The sequence below is a fragment of the Pezoporus flaviventris genome, unplaced genomic scaffold (genome assembly GCF_033815535.1).
Source record: "Pezoporus flaviventris isolate CSIRO_AGI_PZ_B2104156 unplaced genomic scaffold, CSIRO_AGI_Pfla_v1 ptg000031l, whole genome shotgun sequence".
NCBI lineage: Eukaryota > Metazoa > Chordata > Aves > Psittaciformes > Psittacidae > Pezoporus > Pezoporus flaviventris.
Window position 1 is genome coordinate 28,190,491 of NW_026892579.1, and position 22,602 is coordinate 28,213,092.

Here is a 22,602-nt window from a genome sequence, read left to right on the forward strand (position 1 = left end):
CACCACCTGCCATTGTCTCTGTGCTGCTTTGTGTCTGTTGAGGGCAAGCATTTGTCACATAACCAAACACTCCTGATTTGAGGAGTTAAATGCCCCCATAACTTTCAACTCAAAGGGGTGCAGTTGCCTGAAACAAGAATTCAGTCATTTATTAAAATAGAAAACAGGAAATATTTAGCAATGAACATCATCAGTATGCAACAATTCGGAATAGAGACTGTGTCTACATGGGCAACTTGACTCAATTTCCAAGGTGACTTTGGCTTCTTAAACTGTACAGAGAGTGATCTACATCATTTACACTGAGTCCAGTTATGAGCTCTGGCTTTTTAGTAGTTTTGTGTGAAAGCAGTCAACATCCAAGCCCTGCTCTAATAAATTTTTTCCATATCTAATTTAGTAACAAGTTGCTTGCATTGTGTTTCTTGCAGATTGTAAGTCTCCTCCAGTCTTTAGGGTCACACTGCTGAATGAAAGTGTTTACAAATAGCACCATTTCAGACCAAATGAACACAGGATACGCATTCTCCAGAGGTGTTATGAAATTTTTTTTTCTGTAAAATGCTTGTTAAAATAATTCCTATATATTTGATATTTCTGCTTTTGAAGTCAGTCAGGAAGATATATCAACAACTCATTATTGAAGCGGGGATTAGATTAGCTCTAAAGTGCCTGTCATCCAGGGAAATTTGTCATTTCATAAGCTCTAAAAATTAAATGAACATCCATGGTGCTTGCTTGATCTGAAGACAAAACTTGAGCACAGCCAGTTAGAGAGATGTCCAGATCACCATACTTCAATTCTTTTGAAATTAAGTTGAATTCTAATTATAATGATTTGAATAGAAATGTGCCCAAATTACTGTTGTTTAAAGTCAAGTAGTTTCAATGAAATTAAAGTATTAAAATTATATTGTTGTGTCTCACCAAAAGATGCAAAGTTTAGGACACTGTTCTTGTTCCCCAAGAATTGAAAAATGAAACAATTTTTCAATTTCTGCAATCTCTGTAATCAGCCTTTATTTCATTTTTCAATTTTTTTAAGCCCTAGGTACAGACTGAAAGCATTCCCTGTTTGGTACAGGAAACTGGTATGGTCCGTAATACATAAGGCTGGTATGTTTGAATTATCTGAGTGCCAGGAAAATTTTAAAGAGGAAATATCAGGATATAATTGTATTGCAGAGTTATGATGGCCTTCTAAATGTGAGTGAAGCAGAAATGGTTCATTCACCAGGAACGGAAATGAACACTTTGACTTCTAAACTCTTGATTTAGTGGTGTTCAAGGCCAGGTTGGACAGAGTCTTGGTGACACGCTTTAGTGTGAGGTGTCCCTGCCCATGGCTTGGGGGTCGGAAAGTGAGGATCTTAATGTCCTTTCCAACCCTAGCTGTTCTATTATTCTATGATTCTATGATTTTGTTGTTAATTATGTGTTACACAAGAAACTGGGCCCTTCTGGAAAGCTGTGGGTCATAAGATGAAGTATTTTGTTAAGCAAGGAATCAAGATCAAGCAGTTTATAACACAAAGGTAAATGTAAAGAAGTAAAGAAGTGGAATGTGCGTTGCTAAGATGAGTAAATGTGTCAATTCTGGTGGTTTAAACCAAACTTCAGTGGTTTAGTTTCACTAAAATGGAGTCCTCACTGCGACATTCTGTTTAATAAACACTCACCCAACAGGGCCACCCACAGCATGCATTCACAGCAATCTTTAAGTACCCTCCTTGAAACTTTTCCGAGCAGCATTTATGGTAATGCTTCACAGTGCAGATTTCCAGAAGGATTTCTGTAGGATGTACTCCCCACATGTATAAAATTAATTTCCAAGTGCTGAAGTGGGATTAGTCACTTGCTCCAAGCTCTGAAGAGTGAAAAATCAGCCTGCAAGTGAATTGCTTCTGTGCAGCTGTGTCTGGCACACAATGTCACCTTCAGACTTGTTTGGGTCTGCAGACTAAATAGCACAGTTCAGTGACAGCAGATGCCCAAAGGGAATTTCCTCAGATAAAAAAAAAAAAACAAACCTGCATTGCAAGGCTTCTGGTCAGTTTGGGGAGTGCTGATCTGGGTTGCTGCTCTTCCTGTTCAAGAGAATTTGTTTTCTGGGTCATTTGCTTTTAGCTGGCCTTTAATTTCCCCCTCCCCTCCAAATGAAAAATGTCATAAAAACTGTACAAAACACACATATGCACACTTACATGCTGTCGTGGTTTAAACCCAGTCAGCCATAAATCATGCAGTCACTCTCTCACTCTCTGCCCCCTTTTCTTCACCCCACCCCACCCCGCCCTGCTCCTGAAGGGATGGGAAGGAGAATCAAAGGAATGCAACTCCCACGGGTTGAGATAAGAACAGTCCAGTAACTAAGGTATAACACAAATCACTACTGCTACCACCAATAATAATAATGACAAAGGAAATAACAAGGGAAGAGAATACATCACCTCACCACCAGCCGACCGATAACTCACCCCCCCAGGCCCGACCAAGCACTGACCGATACCTCCTCCAACCCTCCAGTCCCAGCCCTTCCGGGTAACTCCCAGTTACCTCCTGGGCATGACATGCTGTGGTATGGAATACCTCTTTGGTCAGTTTGGGTCAGGTGTCCTGTCTCTGCTTCCTCCTGGCTTCCCCTCCTCCCTCGCAGAGCATGAGGCTCACAAAGTCCTCAGCCAGACTAAACATTAAGTGTTATCAGTTCTGTTCCCAGGCCGAAAGTCAAAAACACAGCGCTGCACCAGCTACTAAGAAGGATTAAAAATGACTGCTACTGCTAAACCCAGGACACATGCTATTAACTTCACTGCTGTATTACCAGTTTTTCAGATTCATATTTTCATCCTTGAGTAGTGAAATCACTTTTATTATTTCAGATCAGGAGTACAAGTTACTAGAAATAAGTTAAGCTAATGGGCCCATGGCTCCATGACTACTAATACCACAAGGCAAATAAAAGGAACAGAAGTATTTACTGCAGCTGGGGAGGGGAAGGCATACACCTGAATTACCCATTATGTGGATCACTAATTCCTCATACAATAGTTTTCCAGACATCGAGAGTCTTTTACTGTCACCTTAGCTCAGCTGACACTGCACTGCTCTGCAGTTCCAGCACCCCTCACCTTATTCTCCTTGCAGTTCCCAGTTTCCTGTAAGGAAATTGGATTGCCTATTAATGAAAACATCATTAACGTAGAACTAGCAAAACATGTGAACTAAATACACAGGAGCATGCAATTGCACTGTGTTGCAAGTCGAGCAAGTGGGGAAGAACACCAGCTTGGCTGAACAGGGAATTCCTCATGGAGCTCAAGAGAAAAAAGAAACCATATGATCTCTGGAAGTAAGGTCAGGCTTCTCAGGAAGAGTACAGAGCTGTGGCTCATTTATGCAGGGAGAAGACACAAAAGACCAAAGCTCAATAGTTGAAACTGCCTAGTGTTGTGTCAGATAACAAGAAGATAGAGTTTCGAGTATGTTACTAGCAAGTCTAAAGAAAACATTCGACTGATACTTGTTGAAGATGGTCATCTGATTAATAGGGATGAAGAAAAAGCATAGGTATCCAATATAATTTTTTCCTCAGTTTTTAATAAGACTGACAGACTTTGGGCTGCCCTGAGTTGGAGGGCAACAAGTATGGGAACAGTGATTTTCCATTTGTGGACACTGAAATTTTGAGAGACCATTTATTTCAGCTACATGTTTACAAGTCTGTGGTGCCGGCCGGGATTCCTCCCAGAATTCAGAATGAACTAGCAAACATTACAGCAGGGCCTCTCTTGATCATCTACTAAAGGTCTTGGGAGCCTGGGGAGGTCTCTGCTGACTGGAAAGTCATTCAAATCCAAAGAAAAGGGCATGAGGGAAGATTTTTAGTAAGGCTTTTGGTATTGTTCCTCACAGTCTGAAGATGTTGTCCAACTGGGGGATGAGCAGGTACATGCCACCCTGGCTTAAGAACTGACTGAAGGGCAGAGCTCAAACGGTTTTAGTGAATGGGCTATACCTGACAGGCAACTATTCACCAGAAGTATTCCTCCAATTTCAGTTCTAGGGCTAATCCAGTTCAAATGAAAAGGATTTACTTATGCTGGAGAAGTTCACAGAGAACTGTCTCCTGTGAGATGGACCCTATGCTAGAGCAGAGGAAGAGTGTGAGGAATTCTCCCTCTTAGGAGGAAGCAGCAGCATATCCAATGTGTAGTGGGCTGACCACAGCCCATCACAGCTTGGAAGACTGGAAAATCCAATGCTCAGTAGTGATTTGCATTCCTTTTTCAACATCGCCTTTGCAAATATGTGAGCTGGTACTTAGGAGGACTAAATTATACTCATTGTCCTGTGTATATGTCTGCTGATCCCGAAGCCAGACACTGAGCTGATAACTGTACACAATTAGTCAATGATAATAGAAAAAGGTGTATTATGCAATTGTAATTCTGTAGCCTGAAATCTTCATCTTTTTCTATCCCTTTCATCTGTCTTGTTTTTTACAATGTATTGTAAAGCTAAGATTCAAGATACATTAACTGTGAACACTGAAAGGAACATTAACTCAGAAAATCCAAAGATAATGAAATTATTATTCTCTTTTTGTCACTTTATTTTCTTGTCTTTGTTAAGATTGTTATCAAACTATAATTTTTTTTTTTTTTTTACCTCCCACTTCTGTGCTTACTTCTGATAAGGTATGCAAAGGGAAATTTAGACAACCATATTAATATATTTGTATAATGTGATAATTTGTCATTATTTGTTAGTGATTCAATGGGACAAATCATACCTTACTACATGTTCAGTACCGGGAATGCAGAAGAGAACAATGATGAATGGCATAGGACTGACAGACACATAGCACAATCAAGGACAAAAAGTTGATAAGAGGCCTCAGCTCTCTGGCAGAGTGGTGTGTGGTTTGGGCACAATGTTAATTGGAGTGTGGTTTTGAAGGTTTATAATTAGAGCCATTGGGACACATTTCTCAGAGGTGGCAGTTTTTTTAATGGGAGAATGTCTATTTTCTTTTGTCTGCCTGAGTTTTGAGTGAATATTTCGGTGTACTTCTGTTTACAACAATGTAACAGAATCCACGAGATGGCAGTAGTTGCCAATAATTCACTTGCATGAGAAACCTATTCACAAGAGCTGAAAAATAAAGATTACACTCAGAGGAAAGCCAAACTATATCTGCATATATTTAAAATATTACAACGTAATGAACTCTTAGTTAATTATCAGTTTTTAAGTTCTAAAATGGCTGTTAAATAGAACTTGCAAATACATACGTTAAAGATTTTGCTCTAACACTGAATTTATTTTTTAAATCCAGCTATTAATATTAGCCAACCGAGTTTCAGTGGCACAGATGCCTTTGGCTATACCTCATTCCTGGCTTATTCTACAATCCCAAATATCACCTTCTACTATGAATTCAACTTGAAATTTCATTTGGCAAATCACCACTCAGCTTTACAAGATAACCTTATTTTTTTCACTGGACAGAAAGGTCAAGGTAAGCTTTATTTTTATTACCTATCCTTACAGTCTTTGAAAAATACATTAAACAAGTACTTTAAAAGCACACAGAGGTTTTTTTCTTGATTATTTTTAGACTATAATTTCATTAGGAGGAAAATAATCTCTTTGATACTATACTCTTTTGTAAACACACGGTAAACAATCAGGCTGTATAAATTTTTCTTTTCATTAAGAAGTATAACTTCTTCCATTCATTAAAGTCAGCAGTCAATCTGATACTTGAGGCAGCGTATTTCTGAACAAAATAAATGGAAAACAGAATGTTCAAGTTCTCGTTTCAGGCATAAACATAAATTTCATTATTGATTACATCTATTTGGTGTGCAGTTTTGAGAGATGCTGCCTCAAATCTTCTTCCACTGATACTTTATTGGAAAATCAATCCATCCATCCAATGTGCTGCAGTCACCCTGCATTTCTTCTTCCTGTGTTCTCAAACAACAGCCGCAGGAGTAACCATGAATTGCTGCTGTTGTCACAGGGCTGCACTTCCAGGGCCCACAAGACTCTAAACACTGAAATCCAACCCTGTGGCAGACAGAATTAGACTCTGTTATTTACGTAAAATAACAGACCCTAACCCCTGAAGTCACTCAATGCAGGTTAACCCAAGCTAGCTATCAGTAAGTTGTGGTACAGTCTGTGTTGCATAGTATCCAAGTTGGTGTGATTAAAACAGATAAGAAGCAGGTTATATAAATCTACTTACATCTGTACTAAGATTTTAGCATTGCACTAAAGTTTGTCTCAAAAAGACCTGCCTGCAGGTTTTACCCTGTAATGTCAAAGTCATGTGAAATGTAGGTCTCGCAACCACATATAGCTGAACTAAGAAAAAACAGTTCTTACTGATGTCATTTTTATCAACCAGAATGCTAGCATTCTGGGCTTATTATACAGTTGTCTGTCAGAAACCTGGAATTTTATTATTTTCATGTAAATTTTTGTGAACACTGACATAGAGTAGTAACACATTTCTTCAGCATCATGTCAAATGATGGGTAGGTAGCAGAGCACCAGCTGTCGGCAAGGCTGAAAAACAATGAGATGCCTGGTAAATCACAGGTTTATTTATTTTCTCCTTAGTTTAAATAGCTTGGGAGACTGAGTAACCCCTGTTTCAATTACCAGAAAGCAGTATTTCTTACCAAATGAACTTTGCTTATTTGACCAAGTGAAGATGCTGTTGTTCTGACAATAATGCTCACACCATGAGGAGCATGAGAATTTGCACAGCCTCTGATCTTGCCATAAGGAAGTATTTTTAATATTCTCTTTTCATTTTCCCCTTTCTCCACTTTGTTTTATTTCTTATAGCGAGCATTCCTTTGCAATACCCTACCTGATTCCCCTGTTTCACCATATCTGCATAAACCACAGACACTGATGTCATGGATAACCTCTGGTAAATTACTATCAAATGTTGTCTAATACAGAGATGTATAAGATCTTCCTCACCCACAAAGTCACTCTTGTTCTAATATCTCACTTAAAACCAAAATTCTCACAGCCATCAGACTAGCAATACTCTTGAGGAGAGGAAAGGTGTGGGAAGAAGCAGCAGAGAGTAACAGTTGTGTACTGACCACAGACCCCCATCCCTATGCCTCACTTGGTGTTAGGGGTGGGGAAGAGGGGACTGTAGTGAAGAAGTGAAGTTGGACCCTAACATATGTTAAGCTTATATAAATAGCTGTTATGTTAAGCTTATGTAACAGTAAGCTTCTGTAAGTGGTAGTTATACTGTAAGTAGGAGTAATAATGTTAAAGTAAAAGCAAACCCACCTGAGATTATTTATACACACAAAACATTTGTTCTCAGTGTGAATTATTTTTAAATGATGTTTACTATAACTCTATGTTGCAGGACACTTAAAACTGGTACATATAAAAGTGTGCTCTGTCAACAGCTGCAGGGTTCAAATATTGTACAGTAAAAAATAGTTTGAAACAAATAATTCCAAGTTTCATTTGCTGCCCTCTTGAAATGAAAATGTATTGTCGTATTTTGTGTGTGTTTCCCCAAAAAAAAAACCCTAAACATTTCTTTCAAAGGACTTTTGCAAATGATAGCATATGTAGTCCTATTTTTAAAGTAGTTATTTACTTCATATTTTCAAATGAACTACTTGTAAACTGAAAATTTAAGAAGACTTCAGGGAATTAAAGCGTTCTGACCAGGGAAACTTTAGTAACAGAACTAATAACAGATACAAAAGCAGAAAAAGCAGGAAATATTTCCTCCCTGAAGTCCATTTATTAGTGTATACCAAATAACCACCATTGGTTTTCATAGCAAAGGTATTGAAGCCATTTAAGTTACAACCTTGAAAGTATAAAATGTTAAAACATTTTGGATCTGATTCTATTTGCAGTTATATTAGTGTAAGAAAAACAAAGTTAATAAAATTATGCCTTTATAAGATTAATGTAGAAGTAAAAATCAACTGGTTTTGAATCCCAAAATAAGTCAGTCAGAAATCAACAAAAAGAATGGTAATTTAAGATGGCCTTATTTCTTTGAAGCTTATTCAAGAATCTGTTTTCCTCTCCATTCTTGGTACAGACAAGGAGTAAGTTGAAAGAATCAAAGCCAACCAAACAGCGAAAAGCTGTTTTGCTTAAGCAGACTGCTAATTAACCTTACCTTCACCATCAGATCAATTTTGTGGAGCATGGACATTGTTGCATTTCCTTTATGCGCTTGATTTCCAAGAGAGCTTTTTAAAAATCCAGACAGCATTTTAAAAAACACTTTGTCTTTAATGTGCCTAATTTTGCAGGCCAAAACAAGCAAGCGCATTGTGGACACTGCTGAAAAATAGAAACTTTGGTAATAATTTAAAAAAAAAATTGTTATTTTCAATTTGGAAGTTGTTCACTGGTAGTGTGCCAGTGTAACTGAAGGCAATGTGGTTTCATTCAGTCATGAACAAATCACTGTAATAAAAATTAACAGCGTTTGTGTTGTATTGAACTGAATGTAATTGAACATTTTCTACAGAGGCTGTGTGTTCAAATTCTTTGGAATAAGTTTTTCTTTTTGTATAATTCATGGTGTATCAAAATAGTAACTGTACAGAAAAATCAAACTTTTGCATAGAAGAAGCAGAGTACTGTGTTATTGTACCTGTGCATTACTAGTGCAGCATGCTCATTTAGAGCATGTGAGATAAGTGGAATATAATAATTTTGGACATGAAACAGCAGTATGCAGAGCTTCAGTGGGAGGAGGAGATATAAGTATCATTGCTTCTTGTGGGGAAAAGCCAGCCCACTTTATCTTTTCTGAATGAAGCAAATTCCCCATGCACTTGGAGCAGGGGCATCAAGACACATATTTGATATGAGGGCCACCATATGTCACTGCAAGAACAAATAGGAAGAGACCTTCAATAAAACAAATACAAAATGAAATAGTCTTAGGAAAACACGAAAATATCAAATAAAACACCATTGAAATTGAGCACCAAATTGCTTGAACTCACGGGAGAGTTGTAAAAAGAACCTGATAGCTTTGAATTTCAATTCATAGAATCATAGAATAGTTAGGGTTGGAAAGGACCTTAAGATCATCTAGTTCCAACCCCCCTGCCAGGGGCAGGGACACTTTACGCTAAATCATATCACCCAAGGCCTCGTCTTGAACACTGCCAGGGATGGAGCATTCACAACCTCCATGGGCAACCTATTCCAGTGCCTCACCACCATAACAGGAAAGAATTTCTTCCTTATATCTAATCTAAACTTCCCCTGTTTAAGTTTGAACCCGTTACCCCTTGTCCTGTCAATACAGTCTCTAATGAAGAGTCCCTCTCCAGCATCCCTATAGGCCCCCTTCAGATACTGGAAGGCTGCTATGAGGTCTCCACGCAGCCTTCTCTTCTCCAGGCTGAACAGACCCAACTTCCTCAGCCTGTCTTCATACAGGAGGTGCTCCAGTCCCCTGATCATCCTCATGGCCCTTCTCTGGACTTGTTCCAACAGTTCCTTGTCCTTTTTATGTTGAGGACACCAGAACTGCACACAGTACTCCAGGTGAGGTCTCACAAGAGCAGAGTGGAAGGGCAGGATCACCTCCTTCGACCTGCTGGTTATGCTCCTTTTGATGCAACCCAGGATACGGTTGGCTTTCTGGGCTGCAAGCACACACTGCCAGCCCATGTTCATCTTCTCATTAACCAACACCCCCAAGTCCTTCTCTGCAGGGCTGCTCTGAATCTCTTCTCTGCTCAGCACCTGTAGCTGTGCCTGGGATTGCTCCGACCCAGGTGTAGGACCTTGCACTTGGCATGGTTCAACTTCATGAGGTTGGCATCAGCCCACCTCACAAGTGTGTCAAGGTCCCTCTGGATGGCATTCCTTCCCCCCATCCTATCATTCCTCCCCCAGGGCTCTGTAGTCCTTTTTTATGTTCCCCAGGCTACTGCTATCTATATCCCTAGCACCCACATGTATCACCAGGAGTGGGTAATAGTCCATGGGACTTACTAGAGCAGGCAGCCTCTCTGCCACATCCCTGATCTATGCCCCTGGTAGGCACAGTAGGCAACACACCTCCCTTGAGAAGGGGTCTGGCCGGCAGACAAGTGCTTCTGTCCCTTTCAGTGTAGAGTCCCCTACTATTATGACCCACCACTTTTTCCTGGCAGCACCAGTAGAGATCTTCTTTAGCAGTGCATCAGCCAGCTGTTTCTGGCTAGAGTGCATTTCCTCATTAGTCCCCTGCAGGACAGCAAAGCGGTTCTGCGTGGGGACAGGGGATTCAGGGGGAAGCCCCTTGCTTTTGGTTGTCCTTTTCCTTCTTTTTTTTTGTTGTTTTTTTTTTTTTGTCACTAATTCCCAGCTTCCCAGGTTAACGGCCTCCTTCTTTCCTTCATGAGGTAGAGGTGAAGCTCGAGGCCCCTGCACAGTCTGGACCAGGAGCAAGCATTCCTGCTTCCTCTCAGCTTCCCTGACATCCCGCAGCTCAGCCACCTGCTGCAGCAGGACCTCCACCAGGGAGCACCGAGTGCAGCCCTGCCCATTGTGCACCCTCCCCTCACCAGACCAGTGCAGGCACTCTCTACACCCTGAGCTCTGCCCGGCAGCCTCCCCTCTCATCGGCTCTGCCTGGGTGCCTACGCTGGCCACCTGCGGGGCAGCCAGGGCAGAGCTCCCAGACCGGGCCCTGCTCATAGGACTGCTCACCATCCCACTCGCCTGCCCGCCCGAACTGCCTCACCGCACTCCTGGTCACTCGCCCTCCCTGGGGCAGGTTTTTACCCAGTCATGGCTGGTGCCGCTGCTTCAGGCTCCGCCCCCTGTGAGTCAGCTGCTCGCTCTCGTCAGCTGAGCTGCCGGCTCCTGGGCAGGTCCTGTCGAGGACTTGAGGCTCCCTCGGTGGCTCTTGTCGCTCTGAGGTGAGGCTCCTGGACGCTGATCTCCACCCGCTCAGGTGTTGAAGGCGTCCTCTCTCGGGCTACTCACCTCAGCAATTGAGGACATCCTAAACCAAGACTGGGAACTTTCTTTCCTTTTACCTCTGTTTGTATCCCAGTTCTTTTACCATACTGACAGTATGTGCAAAAGAAAAGATAGGGTTTGTAAAAAGAAACCGGGTGATTGTGTTTTCTTTAACACGATCTAACAATGGTAGTTCCACTTGTGCCTACATGAGAAGAGGGATCGAATTCTCTTCAAAGACGCTGGGCTTAAAATCCATTTATCTGGATGACCAGGAATAGGTCCAAGAATTTAACTCTTACTCATAGGCTTTTTGTTAGACTTTCTAACGAGATCTTTCAAGTGAGATATTATACTATGGTACCTGAAAAACACAGACTACACTTATAGCATGTAGTCCTAAATGTAAAGAATCTAAACTATTTACTGCATATTTGCAACTTATTGAGTACTAACCTGAAAGTTTATGAAGACTTCAGAAAATTTAATCCAATGGCTTTTCTGACCAGAGAAACTTCAGTAACAAATACTCTAGGTGGGGGCAGCTGCAATAAAGTCTCCAGCATTCTTGAGTCGAGGGCAACTGTCCAAGCTTGATAGAAGCTGCTAGAGCTTCAAGTCCATATCCCTGCTGGTTCCTTACCTCCCTGCAGCAGGTGCCCTCAAGTTTTTTGTCTGTTAAAGTGCCTACCATGAAAGCTGAAAGCATAGTGGAGTAGAGCTAAGTACTTGACTATTCTCACATGTGATTTGCTTTTTTTTAAGATTTTGGAGAAAGTTAAGAATTTATTCATGTTGCAGGGGGAACAGCAGTGACTGCTAAATCTAACAGACACAACAACAGATAGGCTTTGTGGTTGTCACTGACCTAATATAGTATGAATAAAAAGGCCTCCAAAAACCCTATATATTCAAAATCTCTGCACCTTCTATTTTAAATCGACAAGAATTCTGGAAACAGTATTACAAGTTAAACAGATAATATTAAATGTATATATACAAAACATAAAACCTTCCTGGCTAGAATTTTCCTAAACTGATATATTTTCAGTGCATTTGGAGAATGTTTTCTGTATCAGTATTCAGTAAAGACTGGAATAAGCAATTATTCTATATTTGTCTTTTCAGGTCTAAATGGAGATGATTTCTTGGAGTTAGGCCTCCGTAATGGCAGAGTAGTGTATAGTTACAATCTAGGTTCTGGCACAGCAACAATCATTAGCAAACCACTTGATCTGACACTCAATATTCATGTCATCCATCTTGGCAGATATCTCCAGAAAGGCTGGCTAAAGGTAAGGAATCATTTCCTCTAGAAGGATAGCTTTTAGATGAGCATGTTCTTTTTATTCACATTTTATATGGAAAGTTTAAAAATTACTTTTGTGTTCCCTGTTAAGTTTAGAGGACCGTCTTCATTGGGAGTTCCTAAATAAGGTGAATTCCTTTGTTGTAACAAATATAAATGTTTCATTGAAAGGTGAATGATCAGAAGAATAAAACTGTCACTTCTCCTGGGAGACTGGTTGGACTCAATGTTTTCAGTCAGTTTTATTTAGGAGGCTATCGGGAATATGCTCCAGAACTCCTGCCAAAGGGATCCAGATTTAAGAACAGCTTTCAAGGTAAACATTATCTACTGTTTTCAATTCCTTTTAAAACATGCATGAAATTCTTTCAGCTGCCTATGAAATAAAGATCTGAAATCTCTTTCTTATAAGGAAAAAAACTAGGATGTCCCTGCTCAGCCAAGCAAATTCCTGCGGCTTTTTCATTATTTCACTTCAATAACTAAGAAACATTATGCAAAGAGATGTTTTGCTAAATATTTTAAATATTTTCCATTTCTGATAAAAATGAAACTTTGCTATGATATCATTTTTTCTTATCTGTCACTATTGTACAGCATCACTCCAAGAGGACTTCCTTTCTCTGCAGCCAAGTAGCTTAGATTTTTCTCCCAGCTCACTCTGACCATTGTTACTGCAGTGTTGGTTTGGGTAATAGCTTTCATGCTAGAAGATTCTTTCTGATAAAACATCATGAAATCTGATTTTTTTTTCCCTGACATCATGATCTACATCTCTATACAGGACCTAAGTAATTCCTGTTAGCTGTATTTCAGCTATTTGTCTAACAAATAATTATTCCCACCACAAAACTGGCAATTGAAGCTCTGTAAAACTCTTAATTCAAATCCTACCAGATTAGCAATGAAGTATTTGTTCATAACACTTCTGTATTTGCATTCCTTACTTCCATAGGAGTAATGTGCTTAATATTTGTGATGTAAACTTCTATTTATTTTAAGCACTAGAAAGCCTTTTAAATGAAAAGAAAACATTTTGCTATAACAGAGCAAAGTTGGAGTTCTCAATTATAAAATTGGGACACATTATGAAGGGCAAGCATAGAAATAAAATTCACTTTCATACACTGCTTCACTCCATTTCCACTGAGACCATGTAACTGCTGCTTTTCCAGCCGTCACCTTACTTTTTGTTCTTACACAGGAACTTCTTCAACATCAATTTCTTTTCCTGTAGTTAACTTTTCACTCAAAAAGACATATGAATTAACATGTCATCTGTCTCTGTCTTTTCAGAAAGTATGGGTTGAATAGCTATAATTTTCATAGCAAATATTTTAATACTGTCAAAATTTCTGAAATACTTCTGGCTTTTTTAATAGACATGCTAATAGCAGTGACCAACAGGAATCTTGTGCTTTGCTTCAACTGCAAAAATTTTGCTAGTTTTACATGTTCCTCATGTTGCAGCTGTATTGTGATGGCCAAATTTCTACAAATGCAAGATGAAAATTCCTCCAAAAAATAAAAAGTAGTTCAAAATTCATGTACTGTTAGTTAGCACTGCATTTTTTTTTATTTTTCTTACTGTTTAAAAAAAAGTCTCTACCTCAAAATTTTGTCAAATGTGTGGAACATACACAGTTTTCTCTTTGTCCCTACCATTCACAGTATTAAGTCTATTACATTTCCTAATTCATTCCATGCTTCACTTCCCAGCAGCAGCTTGTGTCTACTCTCCAGAGCATTTTGACTTTCAAGGGAGCTGCACTTCTCTATGACCAATTTCTCATGACATTTTCAGATGTCATCAGCACTTCATTTGTTCTTCTAGCTCAGAAATAATCTCCCCAGTTTCAGCTGTCAGGATCCTCATGATCAGAAATAAACTTCCATAGCCCTTCTCTAGAGTGGGAACTGCAATACCACTAATATAAAAGCATTTTACTTCAGCCAATCTACAGCTATAGGGGGCCCGCAGAAAAACTCTGAAAGTGACAGCCAAGATTAATTTATCTAGCACATTGTTGATTAAACCACTCAGACTTTTGGAAAGCTGATGTTGACTGCTTTTAAAGACAAGATTTATTAAAACCATTTTGCTTCTAATACCAGAGTGTACCTCTTCTTTTCTAAGCAATCACTCTTAGGTCAAGAAACATTGAGGTCAGCCTTGACTAACTGTCCCCAGTGTCAGTGTGCAATCATTTAGGATTTTTATTGTGTATAGCTACTGTTTCAGATCATTTCCTCTCCTACCTGCATGCCTTTAGCAGTTGTTGCTCAAGGAATTTCTGTGGGGGAGGAGAAAACTGAAAAGAAATGTCCTTAATAAACTGTAATTTAATAAGAAAAAGGTTGGAAGTTTAATGTTTAGGAAATTTGTGCATTGGCACCTACAGATTCTTTTGGTAGGCTGAAGAATGTTTGATGGTACCTTGAATGATTTAGAAAACTTCCTTCAGCCTCTGTGATAAACTGCATTTGTAGAAATTTGGCCATTGCAACACAGTTGCAACATGAGGAACCTGTAAAACTGTCAAAAAACTCTAAAACTGGTTAAAGTGAAACACCAGATTCCTGTTGGTCATCCCTAACATTAGCATGTAATGGTAGAGCTCTGATGAAGCCAAATTCATGTGGAGTTTGAGGTGCTGTTAATTCTGAGCTTTATCTGAATTTGTAGCTCTTTGTGGGCTTATATGTGCCTTTTGTAATGTTAACATGGTAGGATAGTTTACTTAAGTGTCCAGTTTTTCCTTACTGACCTATAACAGTGCAACTAAAGGACCTTTGAGAGTTTTCTGAGGTGCGTAGTAGATCATACTATGTTGGCTCTAAAAAGTCAGTGTGGGTTTTAGGTAGCTGCAAGTCTTGTGGCCAGAGAGACTCAGCCTGCTTGTTATGGACAATTTGAAACACAGCATAAAAGCAACTGCCTTCTGTTCAGGTCTGCACAACTCAGCTCTATGACTCACCTACACAAAATGAGATAGACTGTTATTTAGAAAAAGTCAGAAGTAACAGCTCAGTTTCCAGACTTCACATAGCTGAAACAGGCAGAGAGAAATCTGGTGGCAGGTAGAAAAAGAGGCAAACGTCTAATATTTCATGGTAAGGCATGAAACATCATAAGCCATGAAACATGCCACCCATGGTGGCATGATGCAGTCTTTAGCCAGAAAGAAGTGAAGAACAGAGAAGAAGGAATAACTGTTTGATCCCATAGTCTTGTAAACAGGATTAAATATGGCTGTAGAAGCAATCTGTTGTTTCACAGCAAATAGTATTAAATTAAGGAGTAAAAAGGAAAAAGAAGTTCTTACCATTAAGCTGAAATTTTGAGGAACCTTTTTCACACTGAAAGAGCCACCTTTTCACAAAAATGATTTTGCAGAGAAGTAATTGAAATTCCAGCTACTGAAGTCACATTTTAAAGTAAACCCAGAACTCAGTGATGTTCCAAATAGATACAAATATAGCCTCGTGGTCAAAGTTTATGTTCATAATAAAATAGAATACATTGCAAGCCTGCCAGGGCATAGACTACTTTTCTTTATGTTTCTACATCACAGATGTCCCAGTGATACCTGAAGCAATTTTTAATCAGTGTTGCCTCTCGCATCACAGTTTGGTATGATCCATACAGGACCTCTAGGTGTTTGGCTCACACCTTAGAGCAGCACTGGGTGGTCACTGTGGGGGCCTTCTCTATTGGACAAGAACCACACTACTCATAAACCTTGAATAAAAACAGGGAAAAAACAAAGCACTTCAGGACAGGTAGAATTCTAGAAATGTGTAACTTTAGGATATCTATTTCTGTCAGTTGCTGCATTTTTAGTACATTTTGAAAATGACTGCTTGTCATGGTTTAAACCCAGTCAGGTAATTCGTTCACTCACTTCCCCCCCTTTCTTGCCCTCCCCCTGTTCCCGGAGGGACGGAGAGGAGAATCGAAAATAAGGCAACTCCCATGGGTTGAGATAAGAACAGTTTAGTAACTAAGGTATAACACAAATCACTACTGCTACCACCAATGATAATAATGATAAAGGAAATAACAAGGGAAGAGAATACATCATGTCACCACCAGCCGACCGATAACTTGCCCCCCTCAGCCCGACCAAGCACTGACTGATACCTCCTCCAACCCTGCAGTCTCCCAGCCCTTCCGACTAACTCCCAGTTACATCCTGGGCATGACGTGCTGTGGTATGGAATACCTCTTTGGTCAGTTTGGGTCAGGTGTCCTGTCTCTGCTTCCTCCTGGCTTCCCCTCCTCCCTGGCAGAGTATGAGGCTCACAAAGTCCTTGGCCAAACCAAAACATCGCTATCAGCTCTGTTCCCGAGCTGAAAGTCAAAACACTGCACTACACCAGCTACCAAGAAGGAGAAAAATGACTGCTACTGCTGAACCCAGGACACTGCTTTGTGTATTTTATAGTCAAATTAGTGCCGAGCGCTTACAAGCAGGTAAGGGACACTAGTGAGAAATTTTTGCAAAAAAAAAATCTATATGTGATAAGCATATATGAGAAAAAAAAAAAAAACAACATAAGGCTGAGTAATGAAGCTGTATTTTCTATTATAATCTCTGAAGTTTCCTTAATCAATTATTGGTAGCTTTCTGGTGGTTTGAGAGATCTGCTAGCCTGGGGTGAAAGCCATAGATTAAATTGAGAGTGAAAAAAAAAAAAAAGAAAAATTAATTGGCTGAATGCTCTAAGTATGGTCTAAGGAGCCACTAGACAAAAGATTTCAAATAAAAAGATAGTATACCCTCTGTGAGTACACTGTCTTGTGTTTCAGCTTACTTGCATCAAACTCTGATCTTCAGGATCAAACCAAGTCTAACTCACAAATTCAGAACCTTCTTTTGAGCTCCTCTCACAGACTTGGCTGTGTCAGAAAACCTCTCTACTATTCAGAATAGTTGGCAGTCTCTCATTAAAAGAGGCCCAGAACAGGCAGAGCAGAGGGAATTCAGGTCAGAAAGCAAGCACATTCATCAGATGATCCCTCTGCAGAAGGCTTTATAGTGCTTGCTACAACAGGCTCAAATTGCTTCTCTGAGTCCTCCCTCTGCATCTCACTTACTAAGAACTAGAAGAAATTAAGAAAATTAAATGAAAGAAAAACAGTTAAACTCATAAAGCTGGGGCAAAATACTATTGTACCTACTATATGCTTTGTTTACAAGTGCTCAAGAATTGTTCCTAACCTGGATGTTCTGCTGGTACAGTTAAAGTAGTCATCAACACAAATGACAGTTCGTTTTCCATGATGACCTTACCAGTTCTTGGGTACTCAGTGTGCTTTCCATTGTTTACAAAGAGCTCTGGGCTGCTTTTTCTTAGCACTCCAGCAAGACTCGGGAGAACAGGACATGCTTTATCTGTTACTGATAAACAGATGAAACATCAGTTAGGATTTAGTGAGCATAGAGAGACCTAAAACCAACACTGTTAAAAGCAGAGAAGCAATATTATGAAGATTGCAAATAATCATCAAACCAGGTTATTTTAAATTGCTTAATGAGTTATCTGTCCATGCAAACAGAACCACAAAATGTGTGTAATATGGAAAAAGCCTACAAAAGCTACTTTTAGTAATACTGTTCTAACTGTAATTAAAATAGTTATCTTGCTGTAAATATTATTTCTAATTTGTTTGAAACAAATTATGTGACATTCATTCTATCTTTCAGGTGCAAGCCTTTTTTTATGCAATTTCAGTGAATCATGCACAAACTTTCTAAAAAAACAGTGTGATGATTAGTTGCAACCTCCGTATCATATCCTTTCCTTGATTTTAATATTAAGCAATGAGCCTCTGGCATACACTGCCGAATACCTACTTTCTCATTATTTCGGGCACTATGGGAATTCACAGCTAAATTGTACAAATCAGACTTAGAAAGGTATCGGTATTTCCAAATACATTACTGTACTGCCTTAACTAAAGTGATTTTTAGTTTGAAATTGTATATATTTATGTATAAATGGGGGTGGCATTTCAAAAGTACTTAAGACTACTTTTAAATATGGCTTTAAATCAATTGGATGTTCAGGTATATTTTGAAAAGTTATTTGGGGTTTGATCAAAAATGATATCCTATATGCATAATCTTCAGCTTTGCTGTACATAAATAAGCATGTAAATCTGGAAACATGATTCAGAAATACTACGGAATTAGGTTAGACCCATAAAGCTAACCACCGTGTGCAGTCTCTAGGAAGTGCAAGGACATTCTAAAGTCTTTGCCCGCAGGTTAAGCAGGAGCTGCCTGGAGGTAAAGTGTAAGGAGCACCTCTGCTTCACTCTGAAGCTTTGGCTCCCCTTTTCATTTGGGATACCAATATATTACCAAATTACAAGAATGTCAGGGCATAGATCCAGGTGCTGGCACCCAGTCAGCTCTGTGGCCCCTGACAAATATTTGATTTGTGACAACTATCATTTTTTCCAAACAATTATTCAGTGTATTTAGGGACTTAACATAATCTAGGGACTATTTCCCATCAGTAGCCTGGATACAGCTATACTGCTCTAAAAGTTCTGTAATATAATCATGACTACTACCAGGTCACTTGCCCACAGGACCAAGTAACAGGCCCTGGAAGTGTTTGCCTTAATAGTACACATTAAACCTTAGAAATGTTTTCCGAGATTAAGGGTCTAAAGGGGCAGCATATGCCTACTTTAAAATGTGATCATGTGTGATGTGATCTGTAGGTAGTAGGGACTGAAGCATTCACTTAAGAAGACTATTTCTGTCTTTCCTTGAAGGGGTCCTTTTCAGCCTAAGTGGTTTCAAATCCACGTTCCCTGCCTCTATTATATTTGTGTATTCTCTAGATCCTTACATATTTTACGTTAAACAGACTTCCTGATGTCTGTTCTCCTTTTCTGTTGTTGTTGTTTCTGTTGTGGTTTTTCTTTGTTGTTTTTTTTTTTTGGGGGGGGGAGGGGGGAGGCTACCACTTTTATCTGATATAGAAGCATTCTTATAAGAGCATGCATGAGTAAACACAAAATTGTACCTAGTCACTCTTCAGTCCACTGTCCAGCTCTTTGGCTTCTTTTGATGTCCTGTGTCTAGTTTAAAATTAATTTATTTTTTTGTTTGACTTTTGAGGTTGCATTTTTGATGTTCAAGTTCGCACCAGCATGAATCAAGAGTTTAAATCACCTGGAAATCCAGAAGGTCACCCCAATTCTGGTCGCAGTGTTGGACAATGTAAAGATTCACCATGCAGTTTAATAAAATGCAGAAATGGTGGGAAGTGCATAGAAAGTGGCTCTACTGTTTAGTAAGTATATATATATGTGTATATATATATATGTTTTAGACTACAGCATGGACTGATCTCTAGTCGTCTAACTATGGTAGTTTAGTGGCTTGGTAACAGACGTTTCCAGAAGCCTATCACCTTATTAGGAGGAGGAAAGAATGAAAACTGTTGAAGAGTTCCTGTAATTACACAGAGAATTTTAATCTTACTTTAATAAAATCAAAACTGTAATATTAGAATTATGTGTTTCCACTTCCTGGGGAACTTTCTGAAGAAATTCCATGGCCCAATTCTGCTCCACTGAAGTCACTGGCATCTATTCATGACAAAATGCATGGAAAGAACTAGATGGGTAAGAAAGACGTTTTTCAAAAACTCAGTAAGAAGCCTAGCTAGCAGAGAACAAATAGCAAAAAGAAGAGCTTGACTGCCTTAATATATAAACATGGTTGATGAAGTAAAAATAGGTGAGTTCTGTTTCCTGGAAAATAGTGTTTTTTATCTAAGAACCCATTTCTGGAGTAAACCACTGGCTGCCCAACATCAGAAAGTTCTGAGCCAGTTTAAATCCTTAGGCCTTTCCTTACCTAGCACCTATGCATCCTTCTCTCGTGCTCAGTCACTCCTTAATACACACAGTTTTCTGTGCTTCCAGTTGTGATTTCTGTGGATGTTTTCCTGACTCTCAAATGCACCTTCCTGGTCAGTCTTCATGCCACTCAAGCATTCATTCATGATTGTCTTTCCAGATCTGCTGGCTAGCCTGCCCATGTAAGACCTTCTTAATCAATTTCAATCAAAACAAAGTGTATTAGTAAGAATCTTATGTTGAAATAGGTTGAACTAAGTCAGATCATATAAGCTGATCACCTGGCTGATCTATGGGATAATAAGTGGTGGGAAAGGACAGCTGGCGGGAAAGGACAGCTGGCCCAGATGTGTGTATGGTCTTTCATACCTCATCACTAAGCACAGAAGGATCGTCATGTCCAGACTGTAAGGCATACAAGAAGGAAGTATATTTGCAGTTCCAAATTGCTGTTGTGTGTCAACACTTCCATTGTAATAAAGCTTGTTTTCAAACACTTTGTAACTCAGCTGTAAAACCTTTGCTGAGGAGCACTTCTGATTCTGGAAGTACCTGTCAAGATTAATTATACTTGCTTCCCCTCATGTGCTTCCTCATGTGTTCATTTATTTACATGTATTTACATATTTTTTAAAAAAGACAAAAGTGCTGATTTAAAACATCTGAAGACACTGATTGAAAACACTGCAGACAGCAAGACAAGAAGAAGAAAAACACAAGTTTTGCACAATGGAACCTCTGTGATTCTTCTTCAAAACAACAAAGACCTGTCATTCTGTGTGCTACAAAGAAAAGCATTTGCATACCTGTCAAGCTAAAAACAGTCTAATAACTGTGTGTTGGAGAGAGCATTGTATGGTAACTGGTTTTGCTGCCCTTAGACAAATCTTCATCTGCAAGAAAACCTGTACAAAACTAGAAGCTACTACAAAGGTAGTAAGGCTGTACTAAAATTTAAAATATTCACCCTTGAGAGGCAGTGTACAGTTTCCTCCCCATTCCCCTCACAAGTGCATTTATAGTCTTTTAAATACAGAAACAAAGGAAATGCTTTGAATGCTATAATTTGGGATTGCTTTCCATTTGTTGCACTACATTATGTCCCAATTAATGCACTTTGCATGATCCTTCCAGAAAGGTTAAACCCTTAATTTTCAGAATGTTTTATCTTTCTGAGGAATGAGAAAGGAGAATGGCACTGTTTTCACATGTGAGGATATTAGAGGAGATACAAAACCAAAACTGCAAGGAAAAAAAGGTATCAGAAATGCAGACTCTCATCTACCCACCTACACCATCCACCCTAAATCCTTGCTCAGCAACTTTCCCAGCCATGAGAAGTCATCTTCCCAACCATAAGGTACACAGAGCCACCACCAGCAAGATTTAGAGAACATTTGGAAAGAAGGTGGGAGGCTAGAGTGGCAGCTGTTGACATAGCCATATTGCAAGCTTGATATGATAACAAAGTTCTTTTTCATCATTATAGTTTCATAATTAGTATTCCAGATTTGTTTAGGGATTGTTCTAAAATAGTGGGGCTTTTTTTTTTTTTTCTTCTTCTGAGTTTCATTTGTTTTTAATTTGTCAAGACTTACTGCTGAATTATATTCCTCTCCTCGTATTTCAGGAAAGCTAGGTCTTCACAGACTATGTGTATAAGCATGCAGGTACTAGTAATGGCCACTTTTTCCTCTCACAAAAAAGTGAAACATTGCCAAAGAAAGAGGTGTGAACGTAGAACGCATATCGCTTTTGTCAATGTAGTAGTAGCTGTTGATACCATCCCACATTTTCCCAGAAGGAACTTCTTTCTGTTTTCAAATTATCTGTGTTCCTTTGAAAACAGAGTACTTGAGGGAGCTGGATTTGTGTTCAAATATTTTTCCTCCTGAAATGCAATCTCTCCAGAGGTTTTCCTGCTCCTTTGAGCTATTTTTATGTCTTACTTTCACCAATGTACCAGAAAGTGTGCAATGCTGTAGATTCAGTTGCTATAGGGATAATGCTTTGATTTAAATGGAAGCAGGGATATATATCATTACACTTTACATTCTGGCCTGCAACAGAGGACAACTACTATGTTTTTTTAAAAATAAAGATGAAATTTTTGAATAATAAAATTAAGACTTTTATATTCAAGGGACAATAATACCCTCCATTATTCTACTTATGGCACAGAATCATACAAAACAGAAAATGCGTATAACAAGATTGTTTATGATGTGTTATGGTTATTGCTTGCTGCTGAAGCAAGAGAAAAAGCATGTCTTCTGTGCACTTTGAATAGAACATCAGGCATAAGAGGTAGGACTCAATTTGTTAAATGTAAGCATGTGCTGTCACTCTAGATGCTCATGGGTAGACTATTTGGCCTTCAGCTGCTGCTTCAGAAGAGCTTAGGACTCAT

At 39.2% G+C, this 22,602-nt stretch overlaps 1 protein-coding gene across 1 annotated transcript in view; it reads left to right on the top strand.

Moving 5' to 3' along the window:
* Nucleotides 1–22,602, top strand: part of EYS (eyes shut homolog) — an 828,128-nt gene that overhangs the window by 781,879 nt on the left and 23,647 nt on the right. The window contains exons 42-45 of the mRNA XM_061460547.1: nucleotides 5,342–5,524; nucleotides 12,124–12,290; nucleotides 12,476–12,620; nucleotides 19,447–19,621. Of these exons, the coding sequence (XP_061316531.1) occupies nucleotides 5,342–5,524; nucleotides 12,124–12,290; nucleotides 12,476–12,620; nucleotides 19,447–19,621 (670 nt within the window). The remainder of the gene's footprint in view (nucleotides 1–5,341; nucleotides 5,525–12,123; nucleotides 12,291–12,475; nucleotides 12,621–19,446; nucleotides 19,622–22,602) is intronic.